Source organism: Phyllostomus discolor, chromosome 14, assembly GCF_004126475.2.
Source record: "Phyllostomus discolor isolate MPI-MPIP mPhyDis1 chromosome 14, mPhyDis1.pri.v3, whole genome shotgun sequence".
Classification (NCBI taxonomy): domain Eukaryota; kingdom Metazoa; phylum Chordata; class Mammalia; order Chiroptera; family Phyllostomidae; genus Phyllostomus; species Phyllostomus discolor.
In genome coordinates, this window is record NC_040916.2 from 5,507,266 (window position 1) to 5,523,404 (window position 16,139).

Genomic DNA, 16,139 nt, shown 5'->3' on the forward strand with positions numbered 1-16,139 from the left:
AAACCACTGCCCCTCTCTGTGCCTCACCTGCCTTATCAGTAAAGAAGGAATGATAACTGCATACCTCTTACTGAATCAGTAAATTAAATGGGTAAAGCATTTACAACAGTGTCTGGCACATGGTAAGCACTCAATCAGTGTTAGCTCTTATATTCTATGTGTTTATATTTTTACATAAGAAAAGTGGGTACAATAAAAAAAACTAAAGGAAGGCTGGTCATTTTCAGGATAAAACTTTATTTACAAAACTGCAACTCAGTCTGTTTCAGTATCACTGTTGACAAAATGTCTATGGCAGAGACATTAGCTGAGGCGATACATTGATTTTAGCTATACATAAAACCAGAATCTCACCCTATCCCCTGCTTCCTGTTTCTGTGTGGTTCCGAGTACAGCTTAAAAAAGAACAAATTCTCTTTACAATGTACAATGGCTTAAACAAACCACCTCTCTAGCTTCTGGGTTTTTTTTTTTCCTATTTAATGGTTGGGACTGAGACTACTCATCTAAAATTTGCTATTTACAGAGAAAGCCCTAGAGAAGAACAAAGGCAGAGGTTCAGTTTCTCTGGCTTTCATAATACAATATCCATATGATTTTAGAAGGTAAATAAATAATATTGGTAAACAGTATATATTGATAATTTTCTGATAAATTCATTTATTTAACATATTGAAGAATCAAGAGGATGATTCCTCCATACATTTAAAAATTCATTATATTTCTTGACTCACAAAGTATTGTTCCATATTAAAGTAGTTATCACCAAAATAACATATGATAACTAGTACCTATGGAAACTTATTAGCTTGTTTTTTAAAATTCTCTGTTAAGCTTTAATTCCAGGTTGAGCATCACATATATATGCATGGTTATATGCATGAACTTATGTGTGGGTACTAATGCCCCTTATTCAGGAATGTAAAATAATGGTACCTGGCAACTAGTTTAAGAAAAACTTCCCTACATTGGGAGGTAGCTGAGTGACATGTGAAAAAAGATTGTCTCCTATCTAAATGTAAGAATACACCTGTTATTGGGTAGAGGAATAGAAAGAGGAAGAAGAAGTATAATAGAAGAAAAGAACTACATTGGCTCAGATTAAACTCAGGTAATTAATTTAAGACAGCAAATAAATAAATCAACAAATGACCAATTTTTGTTTTCCAAAAAAAGAAATCACTGGAAAATCCTTACTAACAATTTTAAAGTTGATCCATTAAGACATATTTTAAATAGTAAAACGTTTGACTATTTTGTCTGTCATAATTCTATTCATCTAATACACTCCTCTGCTGAGATATCGAACACATCTTCATCCGTGCTCTCTTCTATCTCTGGCAAGTTGCCCCAAAGTAGGAAGTTAACGCCTGGAAATAAAAGTTTATAAAATTATTTGGTGCTCACTACGGTTAGATGAAACCTTTCATGTTAACATTCTTCTATTAAACCATAGTGTTAGCAGTAAAGAGGAAAGCTATGAAAGAATGTACCACAAATAAAATTATATAATATTATTTATATAGCGCACAAATATTCTTAAAACCCTTTAAAGCAAGGACTTGAATCCTAGAATCTTGCAAAAAGACCTCAGGAGTCCATTTACTCAAACCCTTCCACCAGCTACATTATGCCATGATAACTTTACAGTGATACGTTTTTCAAATCTATTTTAATGATTTTTGAGAATGGAGAGCTCACAAAATCCTTTCAGATTAAGTGTCTCTTTGGAGGGTTCAGGGAAAAGACCTGAATAAATCTCCTCATCTCCTCAACAAACATGGAAATAGCTGGTACCTTTTTTCTGACAATAAAAAAAGAAAAAGCAAGGTTCGGGAGCCAGTTATAATATACATAATCCTTAATGTACGTGAATTTTAGTCTAGAGGCTGTGAAGATAGAACTGTAAACTTTAGATCAGGTAGTAGGAGTCCATATAATAAACAAAACAATCTAAACCCTCATTGTGAATGCACAGTCAGATTTCATATTTCAAAGAATCTAGCACTGGTGTTAATATATAGAATAAGACCACATATATGGTAAAGAATAAGATGGTTTATTCTGGGCAGGTACTATATTATAACTCGAAAGCACTAAATTGAAAAAAATTAACCTTTAGACAAGCCAGTGAAGTCCGATAAGAAAGCGAATCTCAAGCTGTCCAGGTGGCAGTGTGGGCACAGGGAGGATGCAGCAAGTCCAGACACTCACTCCACACGTACTGAGATTGTGGCCCATGGTGGAATGGAGTAAGCCAGGATTTGGAGAACTGGTCTGAATTCAGTTTCCACCTCCTACTTACCAGGACACCATGGGTGTTTTTACTACTTTTATTACAGATGCATGCAACCACAGACTATATATGTTATTGTTTTGTGTATATAAATTTTTACAATATGCTAGTATTGTATATTTTCTAATTTGCTTTTTCATTAAAGATATTTTTGAGATCTACCTATGTCCATATGTGCAGATTTAGCTCATTTCCTTTAATTTCCATAGAGTATTTCACTGTGTGAATGAAAAAAAATCACATATATTGCAAGTATGACCCATCACTCATCCTTTCCTCTAATTGCCCATTTTAAACAGGTGCCCAAGGAGACATGTACAAGAACGTGCACTGCTGCATTGTGGGAACAATCAACTGTCTCTCTTGGTTGAGATACTGGGATCTAATCAGGCAAGAAGTTAGCAACTATTTTAGTGTATAGAAGACTATCATATTATTTTCTGCAATTTTTGTGCGTGTTTGAATTGTTTATAATAAAAAACACCTTTTTCCCAAGAATAAATGGTGTTTTGCTTCTGGTAATAAGCATTGAATGTAATGGACAATTAGAATCCATAAAGGCCTATGGAGAGCTGAAACAAATGTGCCTTTGAGGGCATTTGCCAAACCCAGTGACTCTGAATTGAGGTTCCCCAAGATTCCTCAGAAAGTTTAGGAAGTCAGGTCTACATGTGTAGGTTAGCCTAGAACATAGGCTTCTTGGGGCCCTTTTAGTCTAAACACTCTAGAATTTTATATAGCTTGTGTTTGTATTCCTTTGATGCTGCTGATTCAGGTGTGTCAAGGACAGTTCCAACAGCTATGAGAAACCCTGTTTTATAGCAAATGTCCAGAAAATCCTGCTTTAAATCATAATATTAGGGAGAAGTTTGATATTCTTGGAGTCAATACACAGAGACATGAGTAGCTCAGCACAATTGGTTCAAAGAAGAAAAAATAAACGAAGAGATTGGATCTGACAGAAGCAGCACCTTCCTCTCTCTGTTGAGAAGGGAGGAAGGAAATCCTGTGATACATCTGTTTCTCATGGATTAGATTCAATGCAAATGGGAGAATGTTAGGCTTTTATCTTTGAAAAACTGACCAATATTAAAAAGTAAATCAAAATTGAAAAATATCCACCTTATATTTTAAATTACATGAAGCAGGGAAAATGTCAAAGCAGAAACTTCCTTTAATGTGTCCCCTGAGCAGCACAAATATAAAGCTAGAAACCTAAATTAGAAGACTGTATCTCACCTAGGGAAGTTCAGGTAAGTCCTTGCTCAAAAATAATGTCCTTCTTAACATACTAGAGCCTTAAATTAAGAACCACACCCTCCTGAGAGCCACAATTAAATGCCAGGTGATTAAAAAAAAAAAATCAGAGTCTCTAAAAACCCAAGCATAATTGGAGGGTTTAAAGACCCTGACAACCTCGTTTACAATTTGTGATATTTTTTTTAGTCTGCGAAGGCAAATCATACTTTTAAAAAAAGAATATATTTTAAGTTCTGAAAAAGACTAAAACATGTATTAAAAAACCTGAGTGCTGGTGCCAACTTGGACTGTCCATAAAGTTCTTTAAACTTGCTCTATAAACTTTAATTCGCATTTAAAAAGTCCCACTAAATGCCAACTTCATCTGCTGCATCAATAGGTATCAGACATTGAGAACATGTGTTCTGTAACAAAACTGAATGACTCCAGACAATATAAAATGTATTGTTTAAATATATTTTAAGAATTGGTTGTATATTTTCCTACTAAATAAGTAGTATAACACATTGGTATTAAATATTTCCTTTGACTAAAATTCCATCATAATTTATTAATATAGATGTCAAAATGTCCACTTTTATCCTGAAGCAATATACCCAACACAGAAGTTACCTAGCCATCTCTCCTCTCAACTCCCCGTGGCCCCAGGCTCCCCATCATCCTTTTTTTACACACACACTTGACCATTAAACCTAAAATCTTCCAAAATTCTCTGGGGTCATAATATGTATCAAGGCAGCGATTTAGAGCAATTAAAATGATAATTTAAAAAGGCCCAAGAAATCCAGCCAAGTTTGAGGCTCTTAAATGCAATGATCAAAATAGAAATGGCAATGAATTTTGGCTAGCAGTGTCCATAAGTGTATGTTTGGGATAATATGATTGATGTTTCACTTTAGTGGATCCAATGAAGGTAAGAAGGTCTCAGAGGGAACCTTAAAATGATCTACTGGGATTTCCACTTAGATAGTGATAGACAAATGTTAGAGGAATGTCTGAGTCAATTGTTCCTTACCGGTAGAGTCTAGTCTGTTAATACTATAAACTGCCTGGCTGTGAAACATCCAGAAGTGTCCGTTGTTACAGGAAAGCAGGCAGGAACAACATGGAACAATCACGTGATAACCTACAATGTTCCCACTAAAAAAGAAAGTAAATAGTTAGGTGCCGTGTAATACCTGGCCATGTAAGCCTTCTATGTGTTAATATAAATAGATAATATAAAGATCCATATTTCCTCCTAATATCCTCCATTGCTGGGATCTTACGGATGCAAGTTACTCTAGCAGTGATTACAGTTCTATTGTCAAGTGGGAAAACAGTCTTGAAGTGAGATAATACTAACACATCTCTATTTCTTTGCTAGCATTATTTTACGCGTTTTCCCTTCAGAAGCTAGCTTCTAGATGGCATAAAGTTGTGATTTGTTCTGTAAAGCACCCCAAATTGATGTGTTGTCACACAAAATATATTAGATAAATTCAGATCTGTGGGTAAAAGGTTTTTGCTATCCCCAGGACGGTGGCAAGTTGGGTTCTTATATGTCCCAGTTCCATTCCAGCACCTAAACACTGTTTCAACAGATGGAGGAACAGGAAGACAGCCCAAGCCCCTGTAAACCAAATATGAGCTGGCTGTTCTAATTTTATCTTCAGTGTTTTTGAGGGAATTCAGAAAAAAAGCAAACGCACAGCCTCTAGAGAAAGTTGCAAAAGCTTTTACTGTCTTCAGGATTATGCATCTGATTAAAAGTACCTTACTCTTCCACAGATTTTCCCCCTATCTGGTTACTATTAAATGGAGTGAATATACAGGGAATGTTTTAGTTAGCACTGTTTTTTTAAAATGACAACATGACCTGCTTACACCTTGAGTTGTAAAAATCTTATTATTTCTCACCCAGTGAGATGTGGGAGTCAGTCATTTTTGTGAGGCTCTATAAAAATACCATGTGAAAGGTAGCAGTCCACCTAAAATATGTCTTCTAATCTTAATCTGATTGAAAGGCAAACAAATGAAAACAAAAGTTGTTTTTGAACTTTAAATTCTATGGCTTTAATTACTACCCTTATTCATTCATTCATTCAACTAATGTTTATTGACTTTGTATTCTGTGTTAGGTACTATTCTAAATGCTAGGAATATAGTGGTGGACAAAGTTTTTGCTCTCATGGAGCTAATATTCTAGTAGGGACATGTCAAATCATTTTGCTCCCTTCTTAAAACCCCTTCAGTGGTTTCTCATTGGCCAAAAATGAAAACAGTAAACTGCTTCATACCAAGGTCTAGATCTGCATTGTCCAAATGTGGCTATTGAGCCCTTGAAACTTGGCTAGTCTGAAATGAAATGTGCTGTTAAGAATAACACATATACTAGATCTGAAAGACGAAGAATAAAAAAATAGAATGTAAAATATTTCATTAATTACACATTGAAATAACAGTATTTTGGTTATATTGGGTTAAATAAAATACATAATTAAAATTATTTCACCTGTTTCTTCTTACTTTTAAAAATGGGGTTACTAGAGCCCTGGCTGGTGTGGCTCAGTGGGTTGAGTGCTGGCCTACAAACCAAAGGGTTACTGGTTCAAATCCCAGGCCAGGGCATATGCCTGGGTTGCCGGCCAGGTCTCCAGTAGGGGGTGCATGAGAGGCAACCACACATTGATGTTTCTCTCCCTCTTTCTCCCTCCCTTTCCATCTCTAAAAATAAATAAAATCTTTAAAAAGATAGATAAAATGGGGTTACTGGAAATTTTTAAATTCCAGCTGCAATTTGCATATTTCTGCTGGACAGCGCTGCTCTAGATTATCTGTGTTTTGACTCCATCTCTAATCTACTCCTACTGCTCTCCCCAGGTGTTCACAGTGTCTTTACCACACTGCCATCATCTTTCTATTCCTTGAACATTTTAAGATTTTTCTTGCCTTGGGTTCTGTGTCTAGAACATTCTTTCTCTGTCTCCTTCTCATCCTTTAGGATTCAACTCTTGTTACCCTCTGTGGGAAGTCTTCCCTGATCATGCTATCAAAAATAGCTCTTACCCAGTCCCCCAACCTCTGTGATTCTGTCATTATTATTACTTCCTTTGGAGCACTTCTTAGCCTATTCAATGTCTCATTTATTTAAATACCTTATTGACTAATTGTGTTCCTATTAAAATATGTTCAAAGACCAGTGTCTTTGTTTTATTTCCTGTTGTCTTTCCAGCCCCTATAACAATGACTAGCACCTGGTAGGAGGACTTCATTATACAATTTGAATTAATGAATAAAATTAAATAGTCATTAGCATGAAAGAAGAGTTTGCTAATTTAAATTGTTTGGATTACAATTTATAATCCAAACCCCATTTAAATGAGAAAATCTAAACTACTCTTTAAAATGGGATTTACAACACTCACATTTACCTCTCAGAAAAGACCTGGCTCTTCTAGCTCAGTGGGTTGTGAGCAGGCCTGTGAACCAAAGGGTCATGGGTTTGATTCCTGGTCAGAGCATGTGCCTGGGTTGTAGACCAGGTTTCCAGGTTGGGGCTTGCGAGAGGCAACCACACATTGATGTTTTGCTCCCTTTTTCTCCTTTCCTTCCCCTCTGTCTAAAAATCAATCAATAAATCAAGTCTTAAAAAAAGATAATAGTAATAGCTTTGATCTGTGTGGCAATTTATGGATTATGAAGCCTTTTAACATTCATAATTCATTTGATCTTTACAAGTCTATAAGGCAAACACCAAAGATATTTTAATTTCTATCTTAAGAAGACAGTTCCTATCTTCTCAAGTTTATCTTAAGAAATAAATTAAATAAGGAAACAGTTCCAGAGGTTTAGAGGTTTAGGGAGTTTATTCAAGATCACATAGAGAGTAAGGGTAGGGTCAGGGCTCAAACCTGATTTTTATAACTGTAAATCCAAGTGTCTTGTCCCTCTAAAGTATACTGCTTTTTTTTTTCCTAAAAATTCAAGCAGATATCTGTCAATGAATTTTTCTTAATTGTAAACTTATTTACAAATTTAAAGTGTCACAAGACCCTTTAAAAAATAGCTCTAAGTAACAAATGGTTTTCCAATGGCTCTTTGCACAGGTTATAACCAGAGCTTGATGCAGCTCACTGAACCTTTGTGTCTGCTCTGGTGTCAACATCCCTCTCCCAAACCCAGGGCTATGTAGAATATTGCCATAAGTACCATTTTAAACACGCGATGTCCTTCAGTTTACATTTGCAGATTTCAGTAAAATAGCATCTTCCAATTAAGTCCACTGTGCTGGAGAGGAGAAAGTGTAGAGATAGTCAAGTACACTTTTTTAAAATGGTAAAACACATACAACGTAAGATTTACTAACTTAACTATTTTTAATGTACAGTTGAGAACTGTTAAATGTATTTGCATTGTTGTACAACAAGTCTCCTGACCCTTTTCATCTTGTAAAATGAAAAATCTATACCCACTAAACAATTCCCAATTACTTTCTTCCCCTGGCCCCTGACAATCGTCATTCTATGTCCTGTTTCTGTGACTTGGACCGCTTCAGATACCACATACAAGTAGAATCATGCAGTATTTGTCTTTTTGAGACTGGCTTATTTTCACTTAGCATAATGTCCTCAAGGTTCTACCATATTATATAGCATGTAACAGGACATCCTTCCTTTTTAAGCCTGAATAATATTTCATTGTAGGCATATAACTCATTTTGTTTATTCATTCACCCATTGATGGATATTTGGGTTGCTTCCACTGCTTGGTTATTGTGGAGAATGCTGCTAAGAACATGGATGTGCAAATATCTTTCTTAGGTCCCGCACTGAATTCTTTTGGACATATACACAGAAATGGGGTTGCTGGATCATATGGTAATTCTATTTTCAATTTTTTGAGGAACTGTGATGCTTTTCCATAGCAGCAGCTCCATTTTACACTCCCATCAACAGTGTACATGGGTTCCAGTTTTTCCATATCCTTGCTAGCGAATATTCTTTTGATTGTGATTTAGTATGGATTTTGGACACCCAAAGAGCTAAAAGAGAGTCTGAAGTAGAACTATAGTATATTTTGTAAGAGTCAGTTAATATTTGTGAGCTCGCCATATGAGAAACCTCTTGTGTTCATCAATTCACACACATTAATCCATACTATTATAACCTCTACAACAAAGTGAAGACAATAGGAAAGACTTGACTCTATTCTAAACTCTGGTCTAACCTCTAACAATGGACATATCTGAGCCCTCCTTATGACTGTCTTATTTCTTATCACTATTGTAAAGAGGAATGGGTTAATATTTTAGTCATAGCACCTTTTTAATAGTAGGTTCCAGATTTATTGTCTAGTGCATTTTTTTGCAACACACACATACACACTTAATATTAACATACTTATTGTTGCAATATGTGGCTTTGTCATTAGTCATGCCTACACTTGAACCAATGCAGAAAAGATTTCAAAGGAGGAAGCGTTCTAAGCTTTCACTATATTGAAATTTTTAAAAAGTTTTTATCATAATGAAATTCATTTTAAAGTATTATGACTCTTAGCTGCCTCCTCTGGCTTCCGTCCAAAGAATAGTTATTCACTCATATTTTGGATAATTACTCTTTCACTGATAAAGATTCAATAAAGAGCTAAATCTTGAAAAGCATGTAAGGGCTATGTTGATTATGGAAAGAGAAATTACCTTTGAGAACTAGAAAAAGGTATATTTGAGTAAAATAAAAGTTATCTTTCCAAATAGAAAGCAAATTCTTAAAAACTCTACCACTCTACCAAAAGTGGGTAGTGACTAAAAACAAAATTTAAAAAGACTGAATTACAGAAGTGATTGCGTGATATCCAAAATAGGCTTTATAGGAGACAAGGATTATTTTAGGGCTGTCTCTATTTCATCCCATACAAATATAATCTCTCATTCAGAAATAGATGTTTGAGAAAAGAATACTGGATTATATGAACAATCTGATTGAGCAGGCCAATTGCCAATAACAGTAGAAAACTATGAATTTTTTGGTGTAAAACTATGGGTGAAAACGGAAAACCTGACCTCTCTAACAGTACAGGAAAGCTTCCCTGAATTTCTCTGGAGTCTAGGTCGTGGCCTGAATCCAGTGAGATAGGACAATTGGGTAAGGCTTAGCGCCAGGGATCCAATTTAAGGGATGTGGTCACGTGACCAGAAGCATTACATCAGGACTGACCACTCTGGCTAAACCACAGACTTTGTCCAGACAGTCTGCCCACTTAGTTATACTCCAAGGGGTTCATCAGACTGGTGGGAGTGGTTGGAACACCAAAATAATGATCTCCTTGTTGACTCCCCGAGGTCCAAGCCATCAAATCTTCCCATTTAGTTAAAGGCTACGGTTGCCCGCCGCTAGCATGACTTACTTGGTAGGAGGGATGTCTGTAGAGAAAAGGTCTATTTCAGTATCAGCCAGCAAAACAGCCTTCATTCCCCTAGAGCTGAGCGCTTGTTTACAGAACTTGCAATACAGGATGGACACGTACCGGTCCTTGAAACTACAACTGCTGGTAGACATGGTGTCCCAGGAAGGATGAGGGGTGGGATTTTGAAAATGGAAACGAGGGCGAGACCCCTCCTAATTTGATTCCCCAGGCTAAAAATACACTTGCGAAGCCCCAAGCTTTTCTAAGCCCTGAAATTGGGAAGGAAAGGAGTTCTTTTCTGTTTGCCCCTGGAAGGGTAATAGTAATATTAACTGAGCAGGAGCAGGAGAGCAGCAGTAATTCTGGCTTTCCCTTTAACTCTCCGGGAAGGGAGTGGAGATTGAGATGGGGAGGGCCAGTCTGCAACTAGCTTCGGAAGCCTCTCTACCGTTTTCCCTCCCTCCCATCTACTCTAACTCCCGCCCCTTTAGCAATTCCCTAAGCGTATCCAGTAAAATCTCTTTTAAAACTTCTTTCGTAAGCCCCTCCCTCGGAGAACTGGCATTTGTTTCTGTCGGATCGCAGACTAAATCTCCCTACCCACGCCTCCTTTTTGGAAATCTTTCTCCTCTCCCCAGGATTCCGAGCTCGTCCCGAGCTCTTCCCACCGGGACGATCCCTGCTTCTCTTCAGTCCTCCCGCGACCCTTCTCGGCTCCGCTCCTTCGTCGGATCCCGCTACACTTATCTCCCGGCAGCCCTCAGCCTTCCGAGTGCCGGCTCTCGCGTCCCCCTCCCCCCGGTTCTCCCTCGTGCCCCCAGCCTTCCCCGCAGGTCTCTCCCGGAGCGGCCGCTCGAGAACGTGCGGTGGAGGTGGTGGGGCGGGGCGGAGGTCGCTTTTGGGGGGCTCAGTCGGCGTCGGTATCTCTGTCACTTAACACGTCGTTTTTTGCCCCCTTCTTCCGCTCTCTCTGCTTTTCAAACCGTCAGTTTGAATTTCCAGCGCCGCGCAGCGATTGGGAGAGCTAGAATTCGCCCACGTCCCACATTGGAAGGCTCGGGAGCCCCTGAAGAGATCTTAGTGGTGAGAAGACCGTACGCCCCGCCCCAGTAACGGTGCCGAGATCAGTTGGACTTTCTGGTTGGCCTAGTACGGCTCTGCCGCTATTTTCATTGGCGGATTCCGTGAGGTTTGGGCGGGTCCTCCCCGTGAGAGAGGCAAGACGCCCTTCGCGCTTCTTATTGGAAGGCGTTCTACAGTCCACACTGGTCTCTACTCTCTATTGGCCAAAATTCTCCGCAACGCCCCTCCTCTCACCCCTGTCCAATTGGTGGTACCTTTTCTCAAGAATTTGTGTTTGGTTGTTGGTTCCCACTTAATCCCGCCCATTCATTCTACTTTAGGGTTTGGCCATCGGGGGAGGAGCTTACTCCGAGACTGCGCCTCTGTAGTGCTAGTCACGCCTCGAAGTTTAGCCAGTCCCTCCTCCTCGTTCCTGGACTCTCGGGATCCGCTATTCCTATTGGCTATAGGCCCCATCGGTCAATAGCATGCGGGCGGTGATTGGCAAAGGGGTGGGCTCCGCTTCCCGGCGGGGTCCTGCGGAGTTGGCTGAGGCTCCTGAGGGGACTAGGGGACCAATCTGCGTAGGAGCGGGTGGTGGGGAAGAGAACTCTAAGTGGAAAGCTGAGCCTGGGGCCTGGGACCCGTCGCGTCAGAGCCAGGTAAAGGCTCCCTTCCTCTCCCCTTTCTTCTTCCCGGCCGCGGGGCTGCAGCCCCGACCGAACAAACCTGGGCTGGGGCGGAAAGGAGAGGGCGCGGATGCTGCTTGCTGCATCGCTTTAGCGGTGACGCCTGGAATTCCTCAAACCCCCCCTCCTTCGCAATCCTTCAGAACCATTCCCTTGAGACCCCGTGCAAAACTCCGGGTACAGCCCGTAATAGTTGTCAGGACTGCATCTCTCTCTGCCCTTCACCGTACAGCTTGGGGCTCTGCCTTGGCTCACACTCCGCCGCGCAGCCCGCACCCAGCCCCCTCCCCAAGTCCTCTGCACTCGGGCAGCCTTGGTCCAACTTGGGACATCCCTCCTTGGCATCACCCGAAACCACGGGCTGCCCTTTAACCCGGTCTCCAAGCCCTGGCGGACAGCTGGGTTACAGCTCTGGACCCAGGATGGGTGTTCCGCACTGCTTCCGGGGATCGTCCCGGGTCCCAGCCCCTGGCCCTCCTGGAATGGCTCCGGTTCGCACTCCGGTTCCCAGACGCATAATATGGGTCCCCAAAGTTGCTAACATCCCTGCGTTCCATGTAACATCGCGGCCCTCGGTAGTTTATTAACGCCCCCTCCACCTTTAAGGTAATCGTCCCTTTGCCCTTTCCCCGTCTTACATCGTGTGCGGCAGTTCTAGCTACCCCAGGTTCCCCTGTAGCCTCAGGACCCCACCTCTCCTCCCGATCCTGCTTCCTGCCGGCTCAAAACACCTCGCCGTCTCTGCTCCTTTTTCCAGTCTCCGTGCGGCCCTTTTTCCGGGAGTGGGCAGTGGGAGACACCGGCGGGAGCCTCCTCCTCCCGGCACAGAGAGGAGGGAAAGGGGAGGCCAAGGAGTGAATGGGGCAGCTGCGGCACGCCGGGGAGCGAGGCGCCGGGCTCTGCTCTCCCGCCGGCTTTCCTCCCGCCTCCTGGGCCAGAGCTGGGGCGGGATCTCCTCGGGCACCTCCTGGTGCGAGGAGTTGGGACTGCGACTCTCAACGACCCCCCCCCCCCCCAACACACCCAGGATTGGGTGCGGTATCTGGGATCTCTGGGCTTGGGTGACAAAAAATTTTGGGCATAGCATTTAGAGTCACTCTCATCCCTTGCCTTGGAGCAGGAGACGGTTGCCTTCCTCCTCCCGCCTCCCGGTTTTCCCGACTCCGACCCTCGCCTCTAACCCGTTTCCTGCTTCTGCCGACCACATTGTTTTCCTGGTTGTGTCCCGTGCCGAGCAGGCTTTTTCCTGCAGATCCCCCCCCCCCCCCCCCAACATTTTGCTGCCAAGAGAAGCTAGTAACCAAAAACAAAACAACTGGGAGGAGGGGCAGGAGGGGAAGAAAAGTTGTGCCCGGGTGGCTTGTCCCTCCCCGGCTTTGATCCCCTTTGATGTCCAGGGAGTTGCCCCGCCGGGGGTCAGGGGCCGAGTCGGAGCCTGGCCAGTGAGGGCACCCTACGGCTGGCCGCTGCCCAGCGCTGACGGGGCTCCAGAGGCCCGCCGAGGTGCCGCAGTCCCCACCCGGAGCCCCGCGTTCCCGCCGCAGTCCCCACCCGAAGCCAGCGCGGGCGGCTGCTCCAAAGTGTTGTCTTTCAGCCTTAAAACAAAATCCAGAGGGAGCTTCCCCACGTCGCAGCGCCGATCTCTCCCGCCTGGGTGGCGTTTCTCGGAGATGAATGGGCCGTGGCCAGGGTAGGAACGCTGTGCCCTACCCCACCCCTGCAGCGATTAGGATCTGGGCCACGGCTGATCGCCCCCTCCCCTTTTCCCTGCATTTACAGGCAAGTGAACCGGAGCAAACGACTTCCGATCCAGTCCGTGCTGCTGCGGCTCCCGTTTGGGATTTGATTTGCGGCATCTTGGAGCCAGTGCAACAAAAAACCGCGAAGCACGCCCAACCCTCCCCCGGCACCCCGATAGGCACCCACTCCCTCCCGAGGACACAGCTGGGCGCGTCCACACCCCCGCACCCTCCACACCATGTTGTGCGGAAGGACTTGCACTCCCAGCTTGTGTCGTTGATGTCAGACCCCAGGCCAGCCTCCTGGCCCTGCAGTTCTCCCGGCTAATGCTGAGCCTGCTGCTCCGGCTCTAGCACAGGAACCAGCTGCCGCGCCCGGCCCCAGCACCCACCGGCTGCATGTGCCCGCCGTAGCCGCCTGCCCAGCCCGCAGCCCGCGCTCCCTGGAGCGCTGGAGACCACCGCGGGAGCCCCTTCTGCCCTGGGGAGAAGCGGTCTTGGAGGTATTGATTTCGGTGGTTGGATTTTTCTCGTGGATCTATCAATTAACAATTCGAATTTGGAAGAAAGAAGGAAAACATGACGTCTCCAGCCAAATTCAAAAAGGATAAGGAGATCATAGCAGAGTACGATACTCAGGTCAAAGGTAAGGGCTGGGAAAAATAGCATTATGCATAGGCTTTTTGGACCATTGAGGCATGTATTTCCACCCTGATTTTCAGGAGATTCATTTCTTTGGGTGGAGCAGGTGGGGCAGGCTGACCTCAGAGGTGGTTTCATAGGTGGGTCTGAGCCTCTGAGGGACAGGCAGTGCCAGGGGCTACAGGCTCAGGAAAGGGATTTTCTGAGTCAGCTTTAGGGTTTGTTTCTGTAGGGCTGGCTATTATTTTGTCAGCCCTTTCCCCCAAGCTGGATAGGGTGGGGGGAGGGGCTGGAGGTTCTTGGTGAGAGAAAGGCGGCAATTTGCCTCTGGTTGTCTGAGTCAGGTTCCTTGAAGGACTACTGAAATCTGACAGGTGTTAGGGAATTTATTCCGGAGGTCGAAGAGTCCACACAGAGAAAGGTAACCTTGAGAATATGTACCTTTTGGAGAGCCCTGGGAGAGATGGTTTTTTTTTTCTGATGCACTATATCCAGACAAGACATTTGTGGTGGCATTCAACACAAACTCTGTAGCTACTTTAGGTGAACCTTGTGCCAGCTTGGTCTCTGGTTGCCCTGCATTCCGCCAGCCATCAGGGAACAGGGAGGATAAGGTCTCTCACACCCGGTCTCCGCCCTCACCTAAACGTGAATGGAGTTGGGATGTTAGGGTTGCTGGTTGATGCTGATCCTGGAGGATGGGAAGACATTATTGTTTAACCCTTCTGCATGGTCATTCTCTGATCCAGAATACATGCTTTTAACAACCCACTTACCTTTGCAAAAATGTGAAGGGTAAAGCATAAATGTGGGGATGGAGAAACTAAAGGACCTGTCTTCACATTCAGTGGACTGCCTGACTTGGCATGTGAATCAAAGCCCCTTTCCAGATAGTCTTTTTTAAAACCAGCAGTTCTACTAGAAGGGGTTCCTGCCTGTTTAAGAGCCCCAGCATGTGTTTGTGCAAGGCCAATGACTGGGAAGAGCCATGTGGCTCTAGCCTCTTGAGACCTCCTCAGCTGGGGAGTGGGAGAGGTGGGTGGCCTTGACTGTTACACCACATGGTTGGAGCTCTGGGTTTTCCTTTGTTTCAGAGTACAGAGGGAGGGGCCCCTCCTTTCCCTGCACCAATGCTAGGAGACCTTTTCCTATCATAGAAGACTTGGGAAGGGCCATGTTTCCCCTCTAATGATTATCTGGGGTAGGGGCAGAGTTAGAGTTTGAAATGGGCAGCTGTCTTATCTCTTAGAAGGTTGGAAGGTAGTTTGAAGTACCTATTGTGCCTGTGGGATCTTTTTAATGTCATCAGCTTGGTCAGTGCTGGAGGTGCCGGGGGACCTTTGATCCACTTGGCTGCAAATATTGGTGGGTTTCTCACAGAAGATGGAGAAGTTGACTGATTGATACCTTCAGTTGAACTGGGCTTGGGAGAGGTGTGGTTGTGAGTTATAATTGAGGTCTTGGCCTCTTGTCACTGTTCATAATCCAGGCCTGTTTTTGTAAACAATAGGCCACTACCTCCGTGTCCTGTCCAGATGCACTGCATTCTGCTCCTGGAAGCCCCCCCACCTCCCATTGCAGTTTTAACCAGATATGGCATTCTTCTTCTTCTTTTTCTTTTTTTAACACATCCTATTCTTAATTGTTGCTATAGGAAGTGTGAATAACTTTGACTTTCCCAGATTCTCTCCAGTAGCACGCCATTTGACTAAGTGCAAAATAATTTTACATGTTCATTTTTTGGAAGGTTCAGGGGCTAATACGTGTTAATAGGACTATACCTGTCAATTCCTTAATGGTGAAGGATTTCTCACGAGTGTCTCAAAATTAAACACTTTGTATATTTACAAACACTGGTCATTGAGGTAGTTGGCTACTTGGGATTTCTCTTTCACCTTGCCACAGCACGGGGCTGTTTTGCTTTGCTCTGATATTTTCCCATTGACACTGTTCATAGATTGTATAGGTGGCTGAGTATGATGTCTTACTCAGAGAAGGTGCCCAATAAATGTTTATGAAACTGAATGGTTTAGACCCTCATTTATAGCTGAGGAGAGTACAGAA

At 43.2% G+C, this 16,139-nt stretch overlaps 2 protein-coding genes across 15 annotated transcripts in view; one reads left to right on the forward strand and one right to left on the reverse strand.

Moving 5' to 3' along the window:
- Window positions 1-217: 217 nt before the first annotated feature.
- Window positions 218-12,138, reverse strand: FAM72A (family with sequence similarity 72 member A). Of its 3 annotated transcripts, none has more exons than XM_036015610.1 (4): window positions 11,876-12,138; window positions 7,748-7,825; window positions 4,572-4,696; window positions 218-1,370 (listed from the first exon to the last, which is right to left on the reverse strand). In XM_036015610.1, exons 1-4 carry the CDS (start codon window positions 12,037-12,039, stop codon window positions 1,276-1,278), a joined length of 462 nt encoding a protein of 153 aa, XP_035871503.1. In that variant the 5' UTR covers window positions 12,040-12,138; the 3' UTR covers window positions 218-1,275. The 3 variants fall into 3 exon arrangements, with proteins under 3 accessions (XP_035871503.1, XP_028386624.1, XP_028386625.1); XM_028530823.2 differs by lacking the exon at window positions 11,876-12,138 and adding an exon at window positions 9,944-10,988; XM_028530824.2 differs by lacking the exon at window positions 11,876-12,138 and adding an exon at window positions 10,064-10,718.
- The window catches only part of SRGAP2 (SLIT-ROBO Rho GTPase activating protein 2), a 244,862-nt gene continuing 240,127 nt past the window's right edge, over window positions 11,405-16,139 (forward strand). For 3 of the 12 annotated variants that reach the window (XM_028530820.2, XM_036015602.1, XM_036015603.1), the window contains exons 1-2: window positions 11,405-11,667; window positions 13,474-14,079. In XM_028530820.2, coding sequence (XP_028386621.1) covers window positions 14,013-14,079 — 67 coding nt within the window. In that variant the 5' untranslated portion in view covers window positions 11,405-11,667; window positions 13,474-14,012. Of the gene's footprint in view, window positions 11,668-13,127; window positions 13,385-13,473; window positions 14,080-16,139 lie in introns of those variants that run through there. The other 9 variants (XM_028530821.2, XM_028530822.2, XM_036015604.1 and 6 more) reach the window with 6 other exon arrangements.